This window comes from Rattus norvegicus, chromosome 20 (assembly GCF_021556685.1).
Source record: "Rattus norvegicus strain SHRSP/BbbUtx chromosome 20, alternate assembly SHRSP_T2T, whole genome shotgun sequence".
Classification (NCBI taxonomy): domain Eukaryota; kingdom Metazoa; phylum Chordata; class Mammalia; order Rodentia; family Muridae; genus Rattus; species Rattus norvegicus.
The window spans coordinates 49144889-49164020 of NC_141553.1; the positions used below are offsets into that span (position 1 = coordinate 49144889).

General features: G+C 46.5%; 1 protein-coding gene across 7 annotated transcripts in view; it reads right to left on the reverse strand.

The window, feature by feature from the left end:
- Positions 1-19132, reverse strand: part of Afg1l (AFG1 like ATPase) — a 169532-nt gene that overhangs the window by 21319 nt on the left and 129081 nt on the right. For 5 of the 7 annotated variants that reach the window (XR_015645026.1, NM_001037656.1, XM_087598244.1 and 2 more), the window contains 2 exon segments: positions 10213-10283; positions 9857-9957 (listed from right to left, as the gene is read on the reverse strand). Coding sequence is in view for 4 of the 7 variants with exons in the window: in NM_001037656.1 (NP_001032745.1) it covers positions 9857-9957; positions 10213-10283 (172 nt within the window). In the remaining 3 variants the exon portion in view is untranslated. 7 annotated transcript variants of the gene reach the window in all.

Below are 19132 nucleotides of genomic sequence, written 5' to 3' on the forward strand. Positions count from 1 at the left end.
CTGTACAGAGGTGCAGCGCATCAATCCTGCACCCAGTGTCTCCGTGCTTTTGACTGGCCAGGTGATTAGGCCGGTCTGTCTTAAGATGTTTGTCCAGGATTTACAATGTGGGTAGCAAGCGGGCTGGTCAAATGGAAGCTGTCCCATAAGTATGGAGGTGTGACAGCCTCCTGGCTTTAGCATCCTCTGGATCAACACTGTCATTTCCAGCTCTGTTCTCCTCAGCAACGTAAAACCTAGGAGGCAGAAGTCACGGAAGTCCTCTGGGATGAGCATCTCCCCTCAACTCCTCCCTGCCCTGCACTTTCATATCCAACTCGCAGCTCTCAAACCGGGCTCCTCCATCACCCACGGTGCCTGCACTTCCTGTGGTGCTAAGCTTAGTCTGCTCCATGCGCTACGCACACGCTCGCCACATTCTTCAGAACTGAGACTGTAAGAGTGGAGGCTGACTCTTCCTCCCTGGGACCTACCCGCTCACTGCCGAGAACTGAGCCAGCTTTCCATTACATCGCAGTAGATACTGGCTGATGGTGACGGAAAGGGTCACACTGTAAGGAGGGCAGGATTCTGCCCGTTAGCTTGCACGGGCGACATAAACAGTATTGGCATGTTGAGTGCTGCTGCCGCGTCTTCCTGAAAGAGAGGCCACCCTAGGAGGTGGCCCTGTTCCTTGGCCTCTTGGAACGTGCTGGTGAAAGCCAATGCCTTCTCCTAACCGCACAGCTTCCCAAACCTTCCTAGAGCTCTTGGGCTCTGAAAGAGCCACAGGTGGTGGGTGACTGGGGCTCAGCTCTCTCCTACCATGGGGCTCCCAGGAGCTGAACTCGTGTCCCTAGGCTTGGCAGAAAAGAGCTTCTACCCATGGAGCCAGCTCACCGGCCCTGAGGGAAATGACTAGATTTAACCCAGTACGATTTTATCCTTGAGACAAAGGTCATCCTAAAAGAGTGCTCTTCTCCCCTGGGACCCATGAGGAATCCCTGGGGACCTCTCCTAGACAGGGACTGGGCTGGCTTTTGAACCAGTCATAAACAGAAGAACATTAAGTATTCTGCTACGAAAGGAAACAGATTTTTGTTTGTTTGTCTGGGGTTTGTTTTTGTTTTCTCAAACAAGTGCTAGGCAGCTGAGTTTGAGAAATCTGTGGCTTGCGGAGTCTACAGCAGAGCCAGAGAGATGGCTCTGTGGCTTAGAGCACTGGCCACTCTTTCAGAGGACCTGGGTTCAATTCCCAGCACCCACACATGGCTCCCAACTATCAGTAACTCCAGTTCCAGGACATCTGAAACCTTCTTCTTGCCGCCAGGGGCACCAGGCACACATGCATACATGCAGGTAAAACATTGATACATGTAAAAGAAATTAAAAAGATTATTTAAGTCTACAGTCATAGACAACAGTCACAAAGGTACCATTCTTAATCAGGTTTGGAGACGGACACATGGTCAAAGGGTCTTGCCTAAGGATTTGCCCTCCAACAGAAATGTCCCGGTAGAGAGATCATAGCAATGTGTCCCTTAAGCCAGTGTCCCCTTTCTTCCTTCTGACTCCTTCCAAGTCTCCTTTCATCATGGACACGATCACTATGACTCTATGTCCAAGGAGTTTTCGACTTTCTTTTTTTTTTTTTTTTTTTTTTTGGTTCTTTTTTTCGGAGCTGGGGAGCTGGGGACCGAACCCAGGGCTTTGCGCTTCCTAGGCAAGCGCTCTACCACTGAGCTAAATCCCCAACCCCAGTTTTCAACTTTCTAATCCAGCATCTCTTTCATGGTCATCTCTCTGAAAGTCTTTCCTTCTTTATCCTTCTAAAACAGTACGACAGATATAAAGTGTCACCAAGCTGTAACCTAACGGAGTGTTTTCTTGGAAGATATAAATCAGCAACAATTAGAGAACAACCACGACCTTAGAGAAAATTATTTTCTCCTTTATGTCCGCAATTTCAAAAATAAAGGCATAAGCTCAGGTACTGAGTTATGTGCCTTTTCTCCTTTTTAAATCATTTTTAAATGGTCCGCACCAATTGTGAGAATTTATTCCAAACCCCTTTTCGTTCTAAGAGCACACGTGGGTGACTTTTATACCTAACCCAGCATGGCCTCCATTCCTCTCTGTGGGTTGAAGCACATCCCCAAAGTGAAACCACAGAACGAGGTTGCATGACGTACACCGGAAAACAAGCAAGAGAGACCCAAAAGGTGCCTTCTGACGCCACAACTGTGCCTCTTTACAGAGCTGACCAGGATTACAGCAGGAAAAACGGAACAAAACACAGCACTGGATTCATACTCCCACAAAAACCAGACCAACTTCCCGCTAAGGTCTTTGTGATGTCGCTTGAGGCTTTCCTGTTCCCCCTGCTTTAAGCTAGCCTCTGCCTCATTCAAAACATGGCTTTGTCAGGAGTCAGCCTAGGTAAGAAAAGAATTACTCAAGACTGGTCCTGATGCTGGGAAGACAAAGGGCCGTGGAGATTCCTGGACTGCCTCGGCCTGCTAATAATGGTCCCCACCCAGATGCTAATTACCACTGTGGCATTCAAAGACTACCTTGGCCAACAGCACAGATAAAAGCTATGCATCCTTCAGCATTCCCCGACACTGTGTCGAGATCGGACACAGGCCCAGAAGCAGGTCCCAACCAGTAGTTTCACTAGGAATAAAACCAAATAAAGTGTGAAGTGGAAGGAGGGTTCCAGTCAGGAATTCTCTAGAAGGCCCTGTTTGCTAAGACTTGTAGTTTGACAGTACATAAGCTAGAATGATGTGATTGAGACGGATAAAGGCCAATATATGACTCTGGTTCTGATGGACATCTATTCCTTGAGCACCAAGGGTAAGGGAGTGAGCAGGAAAGAGGGAGAGGGAGGGGGAGGGGGAGGAGAGGGAGGGGAAAGGGAGAGGGAGAGGGTTGAGGGAGGAGTAGAGAAGGGGAGACAGGGAGAGAAAAAGGAAGGGGAGAGGGAAGGGAGAGGGGAGGGGAAGGGAGGGAGAGGGGAGGGGAAAGGAAGGACAGGAGGAGGGGAGGGGAGAGGAGGGGAAGGAGAGGGGGAGGGAGAGAGAGAACAGGCCAGTGACAGCAAATACCCACCAAGAGCCATGCATATGCATGGATGGGCGTATTTTCTGCCCAGACTTTCCACAAACACACCTGGACACCTGTCATTTTAAAACGACAAATAATGACGTGCTCTTGCAAACAGTTACCTGTGAACACAGTTATTAGTTGAGGAACCAATTTCCTGCAGGTGTAAGAATTACATTTCTCAGAAGGAAACTTCGGGAATAGCCAGTTCACTCATTAAAGCCTTTAGAATTCGGCTTTGGCTTGCTTTCTCTGAAAATGATTCTTTCCTTTCTGGGTCACAAAAGTTTAACTGCGATGCAAGTTGACCCTGAGTGCTGTGTTTCTCTTAAGAATAACCAAGGAACCCCAGGAGCTGTGGTTCCCATGGGTTTCCTCCCCAACCTTTGTTATTACTATATTAGAAATTCAAACCAAGGAAAACTTAAATTGTCCAACAATTGGAATCTACAATGGCAAAAAGTTATTATATTAAACTCGTAATGTTTAAAAACGAGTTGTATTTTCTAAAATAAAAATGATTTCATGGTAAGAGTGACACTGTTCTACATTTGAAAAAAAAATCTCTTTAATGTTTGGCTCAATAGAGAGGGCTGATTCTCATCTGTTTCTATTTCTGGTCCGTTGCAAGTGAGGGGTGTTGGCCGAAGTATTTGGGGAAGCTTGGCTACAGGGGTCAACAGTTGGGAAGTATTTTTAACATCCTTTCCAGACAATTACAGGACTATCCTTTGATGCTACAGACACAACAGAAACTCCTTTGGGAGAGGGAACAGTACAGACTCGGGGAAAGGACAGCCTTCGTGTGGCAAAGCTGACCGGCCTTTGGACGGCAAGTGTGAAAATGGCTTACAAGGAGACCTGATGAGCTGTGGTGACAGAACAGACCGGGGTATGATGAATCGGAAGCACCATCTGGCCCATCAGCCCAGTGTAATCATGGGGAAAACATCATTCTACCAAATGCCCGCCCGGGACTCCTCAGAACAGTCAGGATCCTCAAAAATGAGAAAAGTCTCAGAAGCTGTGATGGTTAAGGACTAAGAAGATAAACTCGGAGGGTGACGACATCCTAGAACGGGGAAAGAACTTCAGGCCAAAACAGATGAGTGTGGATAGAGTAGAAACTTAACAACACTGTGTCACAGCTCAGGAGTTCAGTGTACATTACTGAGAAATGTAGCCAACACGTGTTCATTACATGTAGTGAACATATATTCACGGAAGATGTTAACAATGAGGGGACCTCGCAGTGGGAGCAGGTGTACTCTGACGTCAGGTCTTCCTTTTCTTTCTCCCTCTCTTTTCCTTCTTTCTTTCCTTTTCTGCTTTCTGAGACAACACCTCCCTGCAGCCCAGACTGGCCTCAAACTCACTGTGTGGTCTGAACTGCCCTCAGACTCACAGTGATCCTCCTGCCTCGGCCTCCTAACTGTTGCGACTACAGGTATGAGCCACCACACACCGCTTCCTCTTATTTTTCCTATAAACCTCAACTGATCTAAATATTATGTTTATTTAAATGTTTAAAAACTTTTTAATTGGTTCTTTGTGAAATTCACATCATGCATGCTAAACCCATTCACACACACACACCCCTTCCCTCGTACCTGCTGTCCTATGTTGCAATCTTCCCACCAAAGGAAGAAAAGAATCTTGTGGAAGCTGTACCATGCCACAGTGTGTCCCACAGACACGCTTTTGTCCACACTTCTTTGCTTGCAAATGTTCACTGCAATTACCTTGGTCTGGGTGGAGGCCTCTGGCTTCTGCTACTCTATCCTTACAGGAACCGCACTGGGACTCCTCTCAGATGCTGTGTGTCATGGAGATCCTGCAGCTTTGGATCTGCAGGGCCAGCCCCCTAACGCACTCCAGCAGTTCATTAAGGGGTAGACATTGGGGTGGGACAGCTCGAAGTTCTGAATCTGGGCCTGAGAGGTCCCTGAGTTGGTCAGCCTGGCTCTTCAGCTCTCATCCATCAGGGCTGGCTCAACAATAAATAACCCCCATTATCAGGGTCGGCTCGACTATGCGGCCTGGGTGATGCAGGACCTGCCTATTTAAATTTTTTAAGAAGTTGACAAGAGGTAGATTTTAAAATGCTAATTGCACAGTAGAATCAGAAACAACTTCTCCTGTGTGTGTGCATGTGTGCGTGCATGTGTGTTTGTACATGTGTGTGTATATTTAAAATCACACTTATTTGTATGTGTCACACATATGTGTGGAGGTCAGGGGAAAACTTGTTGGAGTTGGTGCTCTCTTTCCACTACGGGGATGTATGAAATCAAGTCAGGCTGGTGGCTGAGTGTTGAACCATCATCATCACCCCTGTCTCCAGCTTGAGGAAGAGTCCACTACGTAGCCCAGGCTAGCCTCAAACTCCCAATCCACCTGCTTCAGCCTCCCAACGCTGGGATTACAGGTACAGACCAGCATACCCAGCGTATAATTTCTGGATTGTTATTTTCCATTAGTCTTTCTCTATTTTTCTTCTGTCATGTGTGATTTTACAACAGTATGCATTGGTTATTGGGAAACGTCTTTTCAATAAACCAGACCTTCCAAATGTTGGAATGGTCAATTGTACAATGACCAAAACATTTAGGCAGACATAGAGGCAAACACCTGAGACCTCAGGAGGCTGAACAGAAGGTCAAGGAGCTCCAGGTCAGCTAAGTCACACACACACACACACACACACACACACACACACACACACACATGCACACACACAGAGACAGAGAGAGACAGACAGACAGAGAGAGACAGACAGAGACAGAGACAGAGAGACAGAGAGAAAGACAGACAGAGAGAGACAGAGACAGAGACAGAGAGAGAGAGGGAGAGAGAGATTGTTCTAGCCCTGTCTCCTCTTCCCAACTCTTGAAATTCTGCATTTGTTGATATCACCAACAATCTCTCAACCTCACTGGGTGGGGGGAGTAGGGGGAGGTGCAAATACTGGGACCGAAATGGCAGAGACAAGTGCCAAAATTTTAACTTTTCCTCATTCGCTCAGACTTCGACACTGGTGACAAACATTGCTCATTGTTTTAACTTGAAGTGACAGTCTCCACTCATTTCCAAGAAATGTCTGTCAAACACTGTGAGGAAATGTCTGCCAAGTGGAATCACCACACTCAGCCACTCCGTCTTTTACATAAGAACTGGTGATCTTTAAAGGAGGAAAAAAAAAAAAACAAAGACGGAGAGTTTTCCCCGAAGGCAGCCACGGTGTACAGAAGTGTCTCCTAACGTCAGCCTTTCATCCTCCAAACATAGTAAGAATGCATGGTCTCAAAACTTAACAAAAGCAGTCATTTGCCCTCCCTGTGCGACCCCGCTTAGATGGAGTGCGCGCTCTCTGCTTGGCTTCTGCTGTGTTGCTCCTCTGTGACAGCCCAGCTATGGAGGACAGACATAGCACACTCTGGTGCCACTATCTGAATTCAGCTGGTCTTGCCTGTAGCACCGGTGCTGGAAATCTCACCCCAGTGAGAAGAGCAGAGGGTTCTACCTGGTGTTTGCACACAGAGGGAATGTGGGTCTCAGACTGGGGGGGGGGGAGGGCTGACTGGGGCCCCTGTATACTTGTGGTTTCTCAACGAAAATCACTGAAATAAAGAGCTCCTGGGCACGCCCTGGCTCTGGATCCAGAACGTGCACCACATCTCTGGCTTCACTTTTCTTTGGGGACACTCTGATAAAGCAGCAGTATTTGTATTAAGGACCTCTCGGGACAGGAGGTGTCCATCCGCTTCTGAAGGCATTGTGCTATACCTGCATCTCAAGGCTGATCTCGGGTGTGGAAATATGCAAATAATCTGAGTAGATTTCTTGGCAGAATTTGGATTCTATTAATGAACTGAGACAGAACCTGCCCAGACACTCCCAGGCCATAACGTAGAATGCAGCATCTAACTTTCAAGCCAGTAAGGAGTTCAAGTCTTTCTTTTGCTATTTACTAGTTGTATGATCAAACAAAAGTTACTTAGTATCTAAATGCCTCCATTTCCGCATCTGTAAAATGGGATGATAATAGCATTATTTACCGTGGCATTAAATAAGCTACTATATAAAGAACACTTGAAATGATGCCTTATTTACGCTGTTATTTTTATGTGGGTGCTGAGGGGGTCCTATTTTGGACTGGTTTTCTGAGCATGACCGTGCTACATCAGACTTGTGACGAGAGAGAATGAATACTAGAGATATCTAGAATGTAGATGTCGATCTGCAGGGTTACAGATATAAAACTATGCTTGGAACAGGGAGGAAAGGGGCGTAGAGGAGAGGGGTGTAGAGGGTGGAATACCCCGGGCCTTTTTGGTTTACTTATGGAGCAGGTCAAGTTAAAACCCTCCCTTCCCTTATTAAGTAACACACGATTAGACAAGTTGCTACCTGCTTAAAAGTCCACAAAAATATTATTTCCTCCCATGGCTCAAGACTAATCATTGCAGAGTGGCAACCGCTTGCCCCTCGGGGGATGGCTTTCTCATGATGATGTCTATAGGCCTTTCTGAGACTACGGGTGTAATCCAAAGCTGGACCCCAACTCCCAGATGCTAACTCAAACCCCTGGGTTGAGCGTGTTGTTTTTATCTTTTGGCAGCTACCGTCCTGGCTCATAAGATCATCACAGCTAATTAAGAGTTTTAGGCTTAATCTGAAGTTGTTGATCTCAAGGAGTCTCTTCCTGCCACTATTCAGTCTCTGAACTGCCAGTTATAAAGCTGCAAAGAAATGCAAAATCACCATAATAAAGAAAATGGCAGCGAGGAACTGACCGCTTAAAAATGACACCTCTCCTCAGACACTCTCAACGCTAGGGGACGGACCACACCCTCAAGCCAACGCCCTGTCAGTCATTCCGGGCTTGTCTGACGCAGAAAACATCCCAGTTACAATGGGATAAATGCAGACTTATGGTGCATGTAGTGGGCAAACAAAAACAACTGGGATGTTCATGCATTAAAGGGACAGCAAGAAATCATGAGATTCTGGAACATTTTAAAGAAACCGAATGACCAACCAGTCACAACGCAAAGGATATAACAGTGTATTGGTCTAGAACTTCGATAAGATGGTTGTGCTGAAAATATGGAAACCTTGTGTTATTGTTGGTCCTGATAATTTGGTTCATAGTTGTCACTCAGTCCAAACTTTGGTCAAATACGGGCGAGCTGTGTTGGTATTATTTTCACTTTTCAATATTAAGCCCTGATTAGCCTTCTTCCCTTCAACCCCACTGCACAGAAAAAAGACGCTAAGGAATTTCGGATTCAGCCTCTGTCTGATACCAAGTGTCCAGAATTAATGAGCCTGGTATAGAAACAGAGACACTCAGGATCTGATCCGCCAGAGGGCCCTGGCCTCCTCCAGCACCCGTCGCCCTGCCTGTTCCCTTGCCTCACTGGGGTCCTCCTGCAGTGAGAGGAGGGCCTTCATCCTTGACAAGAGAGTCTGTTTTAGCAATGACAGTGAAACTTAAGTGCAAGTCCAAGTAGCTTTTCTTCCTGGTACAGGTAACTGGGAGTTAAGACTGATACACTATGAGAGGAGAGGAGAGGAGAGGAGAGCCGACAGCCACAGTGGGGATCAGAGGTTGGCTCTCCATGGGAGTCTTAATTAATCCTAATTGTATTCCTTCTAAAGAGCTAAACGACTGTGGCTTGGAGTCATCTGTGATTTAAAGGTGACAAATTCTTGCCTGCTAGGAGTCGCTCTTGAGAAACACACTCGTTTAACACTCAGCAGGTATAAATGACAGTCATCTTCGCTGTGCCTCAAAACCACTCTGCTTTCGTCGGCTAAAAGGGCTAAAAGTAAAGATTCGGGACCAGGGAGGATGCGTGACTGAGGAACTCTGTAAAGTTACGTGAATGTCTCCAGATTTACACTGCATGGTGACATTAAGTCTTCTTCTGAGCACTCGAGAACTCTCGAACTTTGAAAAGACAGACTTCATATCGACAGAGGCTTTGCAAAGACGTTCTGATCTGTAGGGGATATGTGTGTGTGTGTGTGTGTGTGTGTGTGTGTGTGTGTGTGTGTGTGTGCGCGTGCGCATATATTTCATCTGTGAGATAGACTATTTCTATTATAGTACTACTGTCATAGTTTTAGAAATTAACATTCTTTCACCTGACCCATGCAGCTCAGACAGAATGGCAGCCGAACGGTGAATTCGAAGAATGCAACTCTTTATGCCACGTCTCCTTAGATCACAGTAAAATTGCTTCTTTTGCCCCCCACAACTAATCTCGCCTCATTTTTTTTTCCTCCTTGTAAAAACATTTATGCATCTATTCCATACATCCCTGGCCAGGCTAGAAGGCAACTTTCGAGAGTTGTTCTCTGTCCTACCACAGGGGACCGGGGGAACAGAACTCAGGTGGTCAGGCTTGGCTGCAGGCTTCCTTACCCGCTGTGGCGTCTCCCGGGTTTCCTTACTTCCCTCACATGTGACTTTTACAACAGAGCCGTACATGACACTGATGCTGCTTCTGTGTTCGACAGTGGGTCCTACATTTCTAATTTTTCCTGAAAGCCCTTCAAAGAGCAGGTTTTGTGCCAGTCCCTATAAAAAAAATTGCCCGGCAAATCGTTGAAGATGTCCCTTATGGAGATTTCTACCTCCCTTCTGACTCTGCGAATGGCCGTTTTAAGATCTGAAACTGGCTGTGGGGGGCGGGGGGCAGACATGAAGTATTTTAACATGTGAAAAGGCCAACAGGTCTGGCTGGGCCTGGGTACTTACTCTCTCACACAGCTCCTCAAACGTGCAGTCGGCGACGGTTCCACAGGCTTTATTCAGCCGCAGCTCTCTGCCTTGCACTTTCAGAATCCTTGGGCTAGTTACTATGGGAACACGAACAAAGACTCAATCTTGTCTGGATAATTACTATAAAATTCATCTCTTACAGATAGGAAATGCATAGCTTGATGAATAATAGCGCATGATTCAACACATAAATTAGAGGAAATGCTGATACAATGGCGGCCACTTGAGTGTGGCATCAACCCATATACAGCAGTGGACTTATTAATTGGTCAGTGGAGATTGGGCATTGTGCTCTAAATGTATTCTCTTTCAAGAGAAATTAACTTACGTACGATCGTTTTGTTTCTGAGCCAGCTCATCAAACAACTTATCCATGACAGTCCCCACATCAGCCTCGCTTGTGCTACAGTGAAAAGAATAATAGAATATGAAATTAATAACACTTGAAGCCAACATCAAACAGCTGCCTAAGCCTGCTTAGCTTTTTGCCCATAAAAAAAAGGGGAGAACAGGCTGTTACGCTCTAAATACAAACATTCGATTTAGAACACACTTAAAAGCACCGGGTATTAACTCCCAGGTAGACGATCCTGCCTTATTTGCGTACATTGAAAGACTTCTGAGCTTCTGGATGGTTCTAGTAATGAGGTGATACGGGAGGAGTAAACCCATTAATCCTGCGTGTGCACAATGGGGAGAAAGACTCTGGCTCTCTCCTGCATGCAGAACAAGAGCAAACAGGCAAGGCAGTCAAGCACCCAGCGAGTGTCCTTTGAAATCTCCACTGAGAGGGTACACGTGAAATTAAATATCGAGGGCGTTTTTTTAGAACGGGAAGAACCAAGTCAAGCCACCGGCTGAGAGGACCGAGCGCTCGGAATGAGGCCACTAGCTTCCAAATACCAACTTAATTGGCACGGCGGAAACTTTGTCAGACTTCTGTGCATCCCAACACACACACACAGGACGGCCTTCTGTCAGGATAAGGACGGGAAGAGACCACGGTTTCTCTCAAAAGTGTCCTTGTTGGAAACGCACCCCCACCCACCCCCTCCTTCTGTGAGGCCTTCCAGTGAGTCTTACCACACAATCTTTTGTATTCTAATTAGGAATCACCATATGGTTTAAGGAGCTCACATATAGGGATGTGATAGTGCTATGGCCTCTTTTCTTCTCACTTTTTTTTTTTCAAAGAAGGGTTGATAAATTAACAGTCAATGGAAGAAAATAAGTGGTAGAAGAAAGGCCATTGCAAAAAAAAAACAAAAACAAAAAACCCTTCAAGTGCAAATCTAAGTCTCCTCCAATCCTGCATGCAAAGTTACACAAGATGTCCCGGCAATATGCTTGATTTTGACACAGATCAATCTTGGCTAATTGTGGAACTGACTGACATCCGTTCGATCTCATTGAAAATCAGTCATTAAGATAAAGTTGAAACTAAACGGAATCTTTCCTAGCAGGCTGCTGGCACTTAAGACACAACCACGGAGTTCCTCAAGTGTAGCAAATGAAGCAACTTAGAGCACAGCGGCACAGTCCGCATGAAGGGGCCGGGCTGCCCAACTCTGCAGGTTTCAAAGCTACCGTTTGCCATGGTGGTGGCCACAGGGAAGGCTACCTGAGCTTCAGAAAGCCCTGTAAGACCTTCAAATGAAGCCACATTAAAGTAAATAAGAGACACTGTGGGAAGAATGATTTAATGAGACAATCACCAGAAACAATTTTTTTTTTTTTCGGAGCTGGGGACCAAACCCAGAACCTTGCGCTTGCTAGGCAAGCGCTCTACCACTGAGCCAAATCCCCAACCCCCAGAAACAATTTTTTTAAAGTAATTTTTTAAAATTACACTTGCATTCCGTGTGGAGGCCAGAGAAAACCTTGTGGGAGTTAGTTTTCTCTCTCTACCCTGTGGGTCCCCAGCTCTGTCTCGGGTCATAAAGCTTGGCAGTGCTTCTATCAGCCCCGAGAGCAAATTTAACGATATCAAGAAACTGCAAAGTCAATATTAATGTCACACCAACCACGTGGTTCAATAGAACAATTTCTACCATGCAATGGAGTTAGACACATGCAATGTTGTTGAGAAGTGACGTGTACGTGTGTGCTCGTGTGTGCTCGTGTGTGTGTGTGTGTGTGTGTGTGTGTGTGTGTGTGATACAACATAGCCCAGGCTAACCTTGAACTTGTGTTCTCACAACCTTAGTCTGCAGAGTAAGTACCTGGTTAATGATCTGCTTAAACATTATCTATCGCCAGTGTGTTTTAGAGGACATGCATCTGCCACAGTGTGTATGTGGAGACCAAAGGACAGCTTTGCTAGGTCAGTTTCGCATGGTTCTGGGAGCTGAACTCAGGCCATTAGGTTTTCCCAGAAAATACTTTTACCCACTGAGCTGCTCGCTGGTCCTAATGGTTTACTTGTCAAGGCGATAGGACGGAATAGGTCATTCCTCCTTTCAATGCTCCTCTCAGGTATGTGTCACAGCGATGTGTCATCTGAGTAGCTCTGACAGCACTGATGGCAATATTGAGAGGCAGCCTGGTCAGTCGATCTGTTCCTAAAGTCAGAGTTGTTGGAACAGAACCACTCCCTAACTCTCTGTGGCGTTGGGAGCCAAGTGGTGGCTTACTATGATCTCTACGGATCATGAAACAGACAGAGAGCTCATGGTTGAACCTGGTTAGCATGTGCCCCTCCCCCTAATGACAGCGACCCACTTCAGCAGCTAGGCCCTACTGCCTAGCAATGTCTGCAACCTCCAATAGCTGGGAGCACACACATGCACCTATGGGGACTTTTTAATACTCAATCTATTCCACTCATAGGACAACACTTATGAAATGGTAACGAGTAACTCCTGGGAGAAAGGTCCGCAGTGACATGAAAATGAAAGGAGTCTAAATAGACATTCAGTGGTGGGGGTTTGATTAACCCATTAGATCCGTTTATTGAATGGACCATCCAGCAGTTGAGGACTCTGTTGTTCTTGGGTTGTTTGTTTTTGCATCTCACAAAGTTCGTAGAATTGCTAACTTCCCCGATTTCTAAATATACCAATGAGCCTCTAATATCTGGCTCCAACTCCTGCTGTCTCAATTACAGAGGCTCCTTTTCACCTCCCTCTACCGTCCCTCATCTTCTGCGCACCACAGAGCCTTCATAAAGAGGGAGGGGGGGGGGCTGGGGATTTAGCTCAGTGGTAGAGCGCTTACCTAGGAAGCGCAAGGCCCTGGGTTCGGTCCCCAGCTCCGGAAAAAAAAAAAAAAAAAAAAAAAAAAGAGGGAGAGGTGATCAAGAGTCATGGGTCTCTGTGGCCAGCGATCTAATAACAGCCTTTCCCTTCCCTTTTTCTCGAGAGAGCTGGTTATGGTCCCTAGAGACAGGTGACAGGGAGAAAAGCTTTGTTAAAACGACTACTTGTGGAAAAGGGAGTGTGTCACCGGAAGATGGCCTTGAGAGTTTAAAGACTGTAGTTTTGAGTTAAACCTCTGTTTCCTACATGGGTTTCCAGATGCTGCTCTGGCCACCATGCCTTTGTGGCACCACCATGGATTCTAACCCCCTGGAACTCTAAGCCCAAATAAATTCCTTCTCTGTAAGTTGTCTTGGCTGCGGAAAAGTAATGCAGTACCAGTGCTCGGCGTAGCAGACACTACCAGGTTTATACTTCATGTGGCGTGCACAGCAAAGTCCGCCTTCCTCACACCTGCGGTCCTGCCACTCTTGGACCATCGTAATCCTTACGATGTGTGCGCTGTAAATGACCTCAATGTCAAGGCCTAGAATTCTGCAGCTCTTTCTGCTATGATGATTATGGTGTATACATTATAAATTGCTTCAGTGTAAGTTGGTCCACATCATTTTTAGATATGAGTAGAACAGAAAATCAGACATAATTGAATTAATGAAACGGTTAAGCCAGGAATAGTTTCTTTTTCCCCAGATCTTTTAATAAAATATCATGACTATATAAGTGATATGTAAAATTACATTCCAAGACATCTAAGATTCCCCTTACTGTTTTTTTAATTTTTGAGATTTATTTTTATTTTATGAGTATAGATGTTTTGCCTGCACGTCTGTCTGTGTGCCACACGTGTGTAGTGCCTGCACAGGCCTGAAGAGGGTGCCGGATACCCTGGAACTAGAGTGACTGAGGGTCGGGAGCTGCCGTGTGGGTGCTGGGGACCAGATCCAGGTCCTTTGGAACAGCAGCCAGTGCTGTCAACCACCGAGCCGTCTCTCCAGCCCCACCCCCGCTGCTCTTAGGCAGAAAATGTCAAATGTAAAACATTGTTATAACAGCCCAGAGAAAATACATTTAGATTCACACAAAACAAACAAAAAACAAAAGAAAGAAAAGGAGAAAGGAGAGAGGGAGGAGGAGGGAGGGAGGGATATAGGGAGGGAGGAAGGGGAGAGGGAGGACGGCATTTTCTGTGACAAGCTGGAGGAGCAGCAATGGCTCCTTCACAGTTCTGAAGTGAAACCACTTAAAGGAGAAGAACATTATCTCAAACGAAAACTCTTTATTCAGAAATGTTACCAGACCCATGTAGCTCTAATGAGCACCAGGACTTGCTAGGTTTTTGATTGGTTAGTTCGGGGTGCTGTAAGACCTGTTGTTATTATTTTTACTGATGTGTGTTTGTGGAGTGCTGCATTTGTGGAAATGCTCCAAGAGGCCAGGAGAAGGCAACGGACCCTTGGGACCTGGAATATATGGATGCTAGGAACAGAACTAGGCTTCTCTTGAAGGACAGCAAGTGATCTCAAATGCTGAGACATTTCTCCAGCTCGCCATAAGTGTTTTAAGTAAACTTTTATGAATATGTGTTATATGGGGCCTTTTTTCCTAAAGACCTTATAACTAAAGAATGGCTAGGTTATGTAAAGTAGGAGGCCTGTGGTCAATCTCCAGGACAGAGAGCTGGGAGCTCCGCCTCATGACAGCCCAGTGGAGAGGTTCTAGAGACTGGAGCGATGGCTCAGTATCCATGGAAACCTGTGAGCATGGCGGCATGCACCTGTAACCCCACAGGGGTGCTAGAGATATAAAGGCCCCTGGAGCTTGCTAACCAGCAGAACTGGTGATCCCCATGTCCAGTAAGTGGCTTGTCTCGGAAAAAAAAAAAAAGTGGAGAGAGACCAAAGAAAACATTTGTCAGACTTCTGACCCTTGTGTGCACACACATGTGCAAGTGCACAAAACATTTGTCAGACTTCTGACCCTTGTGTGCACACACATGTGCAAGTGCACCTGTACAGACATGAACACACACGCACCTAACCACATACCCCCCCACCCCCAATGAGCTTAATTCTGAGTTTTCTCTTGGAGCTATGTAGCAGATATCCAAGTTGTTTTATGTAGTTCCATTCCGGCCATAAAGAGGCATATCCTGGAGAGGGGGAGTAGCACCAAAATGGCCAGAAGACAGGGGCTGAGGTTGATGCTGTGAACAGTAATCCCTTCCCCTCCCGGGGAAGGAAGAAAATGAGCAGGAACGAGGGGTGCTGTGCAGTAGTAGGGAGTGCCGAGAGTGCACAGTCCCTGGTTTGATCCCCAGCCCTATGAGAATTAACTGACTTGCTTTGGTTCCCTGGAGACAGCTGGCCTCTGGGTAATGGCTCTTGGAACAACCCTATTATATACTAGGCTTTTGTGTGGATGCGATGCAAGAAAAAAGAGCCTGTCCACGGCCAATCAGAAGTTGACACAGAAGGAACATTAGGGTCACTTCTGATCTGAGGCAAAGTCACTCTTTCCCAAAGCCGTTTCCCTCCCCTGAGGGCCCAGGCTGCCAGAGCGCACCAAGGCCTCCTTTTCTTCTGCTCTGCCGTGCCCTGAACCCCGGCCAGGCCATCTCGCAGCTCCAGTCACCTTTGTTCCTCTCGGGGACTGTGCTCAGGGCAGCCTTCCATTTCTGTGGAGCAGCACCACTGTGTCTTTAAGTCAGAAAAGCCCTGGAATCAAGCACTGTTCAGCTGCCAGGAAATTTGGCACCAACTCCCACAGGAACGCCGAGTGGCGTACCTGGATTAAAAGCCCGGCTGCTTTGCGAGTTTTTGAATCGTGGCTTGTCTTTTCCGCATTAAATCAGTAAACAGAAAAGAAAATAGTTAGTCATTCCAGATTTGAAAAAAAAAAGAAAAAGAAAAAGAAAATTTATGGCTGAAACCGGGCATTCAATGTAAAACTTAACCTCAAAGAAAGAGAACATGTTGGAAAAAAAAGAGCTTCTTATTACTGGATCATTTAAAATTCTCAACAAAAATTCCCAAGCACTTGGAGGTTTCTGGAAGAGGGTCATGCATGAATTTAAATGGAAATTCATTTCTTCAAGAATCTCCCACTTCATTAGGACTGACTCAAGGGGACAGGATGCTAAGCACACTTTGTTCCTTTGTCCCCTTTCAAAAATCAACAGCTTGTTAAGGTATCAACAAGTAGACTGGGGTTGGCTTTCCTCAGTCCCCCTCGCTCCCGAGTTCTCTATGCCAGAGAGCCAAAGTTGATCTGACAGAGAAATTTCCCCTTCCTCTTGGGGTTCGTTGCCAAACTTTCCTGGCAGAGTCCTCGCGCTCTGCCGATTCCTTGTGCATTCATGCTGTATGCCCCTTTGTCCTCCGACCAAACATAATCTGGGGCTGGAGGCAGGTCTAAAATTAAGTTGGTTTATACTTGCCTTAATATAAAACAGACTTGGTCGAGTTTCAAATCCCGGAGGTGTGTTTTACATAACGGAGCCGGCTGTCCAAATGGAGTTTGGGCCATTATCTTCCCAATCACACACAGGCTTAACTGACCGCTCGAAGATGCATTTCAGTCTGCACTTTCCCACCCTTCTCAGTCACCTGGCGATTAGCTTACCTGGGCCCATTAATCCTGACCTGCATCTAACGCGGGGAGTGGGATCCCTCCTCGGATTGCAGTGCTTCACCCCTCTCATCCCCGTATAAAATGTCTACCGAGTTTCTGTGTTGCCTTTCCCTGAGAGAAGTCAGCAGCTTAACACACGGGAACTTCGGGAACTTCGCTTTGGTACATTTTTTTTTTTTTTTTTTTTTGGAGCTGGGGACCGAACCCAGGGCCTTGCGCTTCCTAGGTAAGCGCTCTACCACTGAGCTAAATCCCCAGCCCCGCTTTGGTACATTTTTAAAAAAATTTCCTTTTTGTATAATTTCAGAAAGGCAAAGCAAACAGAAAGTTTTCAAAGCAATAAAGAGGAAAAGAACCGTTGGTTGAATAACGAGAAAACGAGTCAGGGGAGTTGTGGGAGCGGTGCTTTTCTGAAGTCCACGTATGTAACCAAGGACGTGGGACTTGTGCCAGATCAGTTTTTCTTATCCTAGAGGCTGACTCTTGGTTCACACTCTGATCTATCTGAGGATGAAGTAACAAACAGACAGAAATGCTTAGCAACCTGAGCCGGGCATCGCCACTCACGCCTACGATCCCGAGACACGAGAAGCCGAGGCAGAAGGACTGCGTGAGTTCAAAGGCAGCCTGGGCTACATAGCAAGTTCTGGGCTAAGCAAGAGCCTATCTTACGAACAGGGAAGGGGAAGATACTGTTAAGACTGAAAAATTGTATACACGTGCTCTGCTCACACAGTGTACGTTTGCAGATGATTATCATCTTCGGACTTCTGCCCGTGGGATTAAGCTTTCTTCGTGACAGCAAGCCTAAAGGTCCTGTGGTGGACTGTCACAGGCAGCTCAGTAGAGAAGGAGAGAGCTACGCTGGGCTGCTCCGGAAGTCTGTATAGGGCTCCTGCTTTGCTGTGCCATTTGTCAGGTGGTATTTCGGTCCCACGCACTTGGTGTTAATTTCTCATTCGGTAGCCCTTGAGTTAATGTGTGATTAATTACTACTTAAGTGTACATCCGAATTGTGTCAACTAGAACACTTCTGTGGTTTTAGCAGCTAAAAACTTGAGAAGCACTCTGTGTGATTACGTCCTCCGGGATATGAAGCAGGGAGCTGCTGTTTAGAATATAGGGCCGAGTGTTTGTATCAGCAGGAGGGAGGGGAAGAAATGGTATCGTTATCAAGTAAGATGGACCGTAAAATAATAGAGAGAGGAACTCTAATCTGAAAGTCGAGGTTTCACCTTCGGTGTGCTCGATCATCGACTTTACGCGAGCATTCCAAAGCAAAACCAAAAAACAATGCTAAAAATCTAAGCATCCCCAATAAGGAATATTCAGCTGAGAACTGGCAAATGGGCCAGCCTGGGTGAAATATACAATTTCCTAGGAAGGTTCAGACTACTGAAACAGACCAAGAAAGGGAATGTGGAAGGAAAGAGAGTCCTTCCAACCTTGTTCTGAGAGACCAGCGTTACCTGATATGAAAACCAGACTAAACTACGTCCAGAAAAGACAAGCAATGATGACCATGTCTTCTGACTATAAACGTGAGTCCCCAGTAAGGCGCCGGCAAGCCTAACCGAGCAGGGCGTAACCGGGATTGCACGCTACGATTATTACAGTTTTGAGCCGAAGTGCCCTCCCCACCCCAAAACACGCGGCTCTCTTCCACTGGTGTTAAACGCACGTGCGTGAAAGGTGTGGTTCCCAGCTCACAGCACTAAGGGGAGGTAGAGGAAGCTTAGGGGTGGGGCCTACTTGAAGGCAGGTACGAGGGGGTACCCTCGGATAAAACAGAGACGCGATACCCTTGCCCCCTCTTCCTGCTGCTCTCCCCTTTCGGCTTCCCAGCTGCCTTTGCCCCATCACGCTCCCAGCCACGATGTCCAGCCTCGCTCGACACAGCCCTACGGCCGCCTGCGTGTGGATGGAAACCTGTGAAACCACGGGCAGACATAGGACTCTCCTCTTGCTAAGGGGTTTGTTTGACTCAGACGCTCAGCTCGGGGATGGAAAACTGACGAGTGTGATGGGATTTATCCCAAAAATGCAAGGCCAATCTAAAATCCAAAAAATCAATCAGTGGCATCAAGTGTGTTAATATGACAATGGACCCAAATCACACGATTATCTTAGTAAAGGCAGAACCTAACATCACAGAAATGCTCAGCAAACCAAGAAAAGAATACGATTCACTGGTAAGAGGCAGCTATGAAAACCCAGACACAACCGGGTAAGTAATGGCCAAACCGAGGTCATTTGCCAGAAGCCCGAAACTAGACAGGGCTTGTTCTCTCTCATCTCTTCTCAGCACTGCACTAGGAGGAAACTTAGACAAGAAAAGTAAATAAAAGGTGTCCATCTTGCCTGA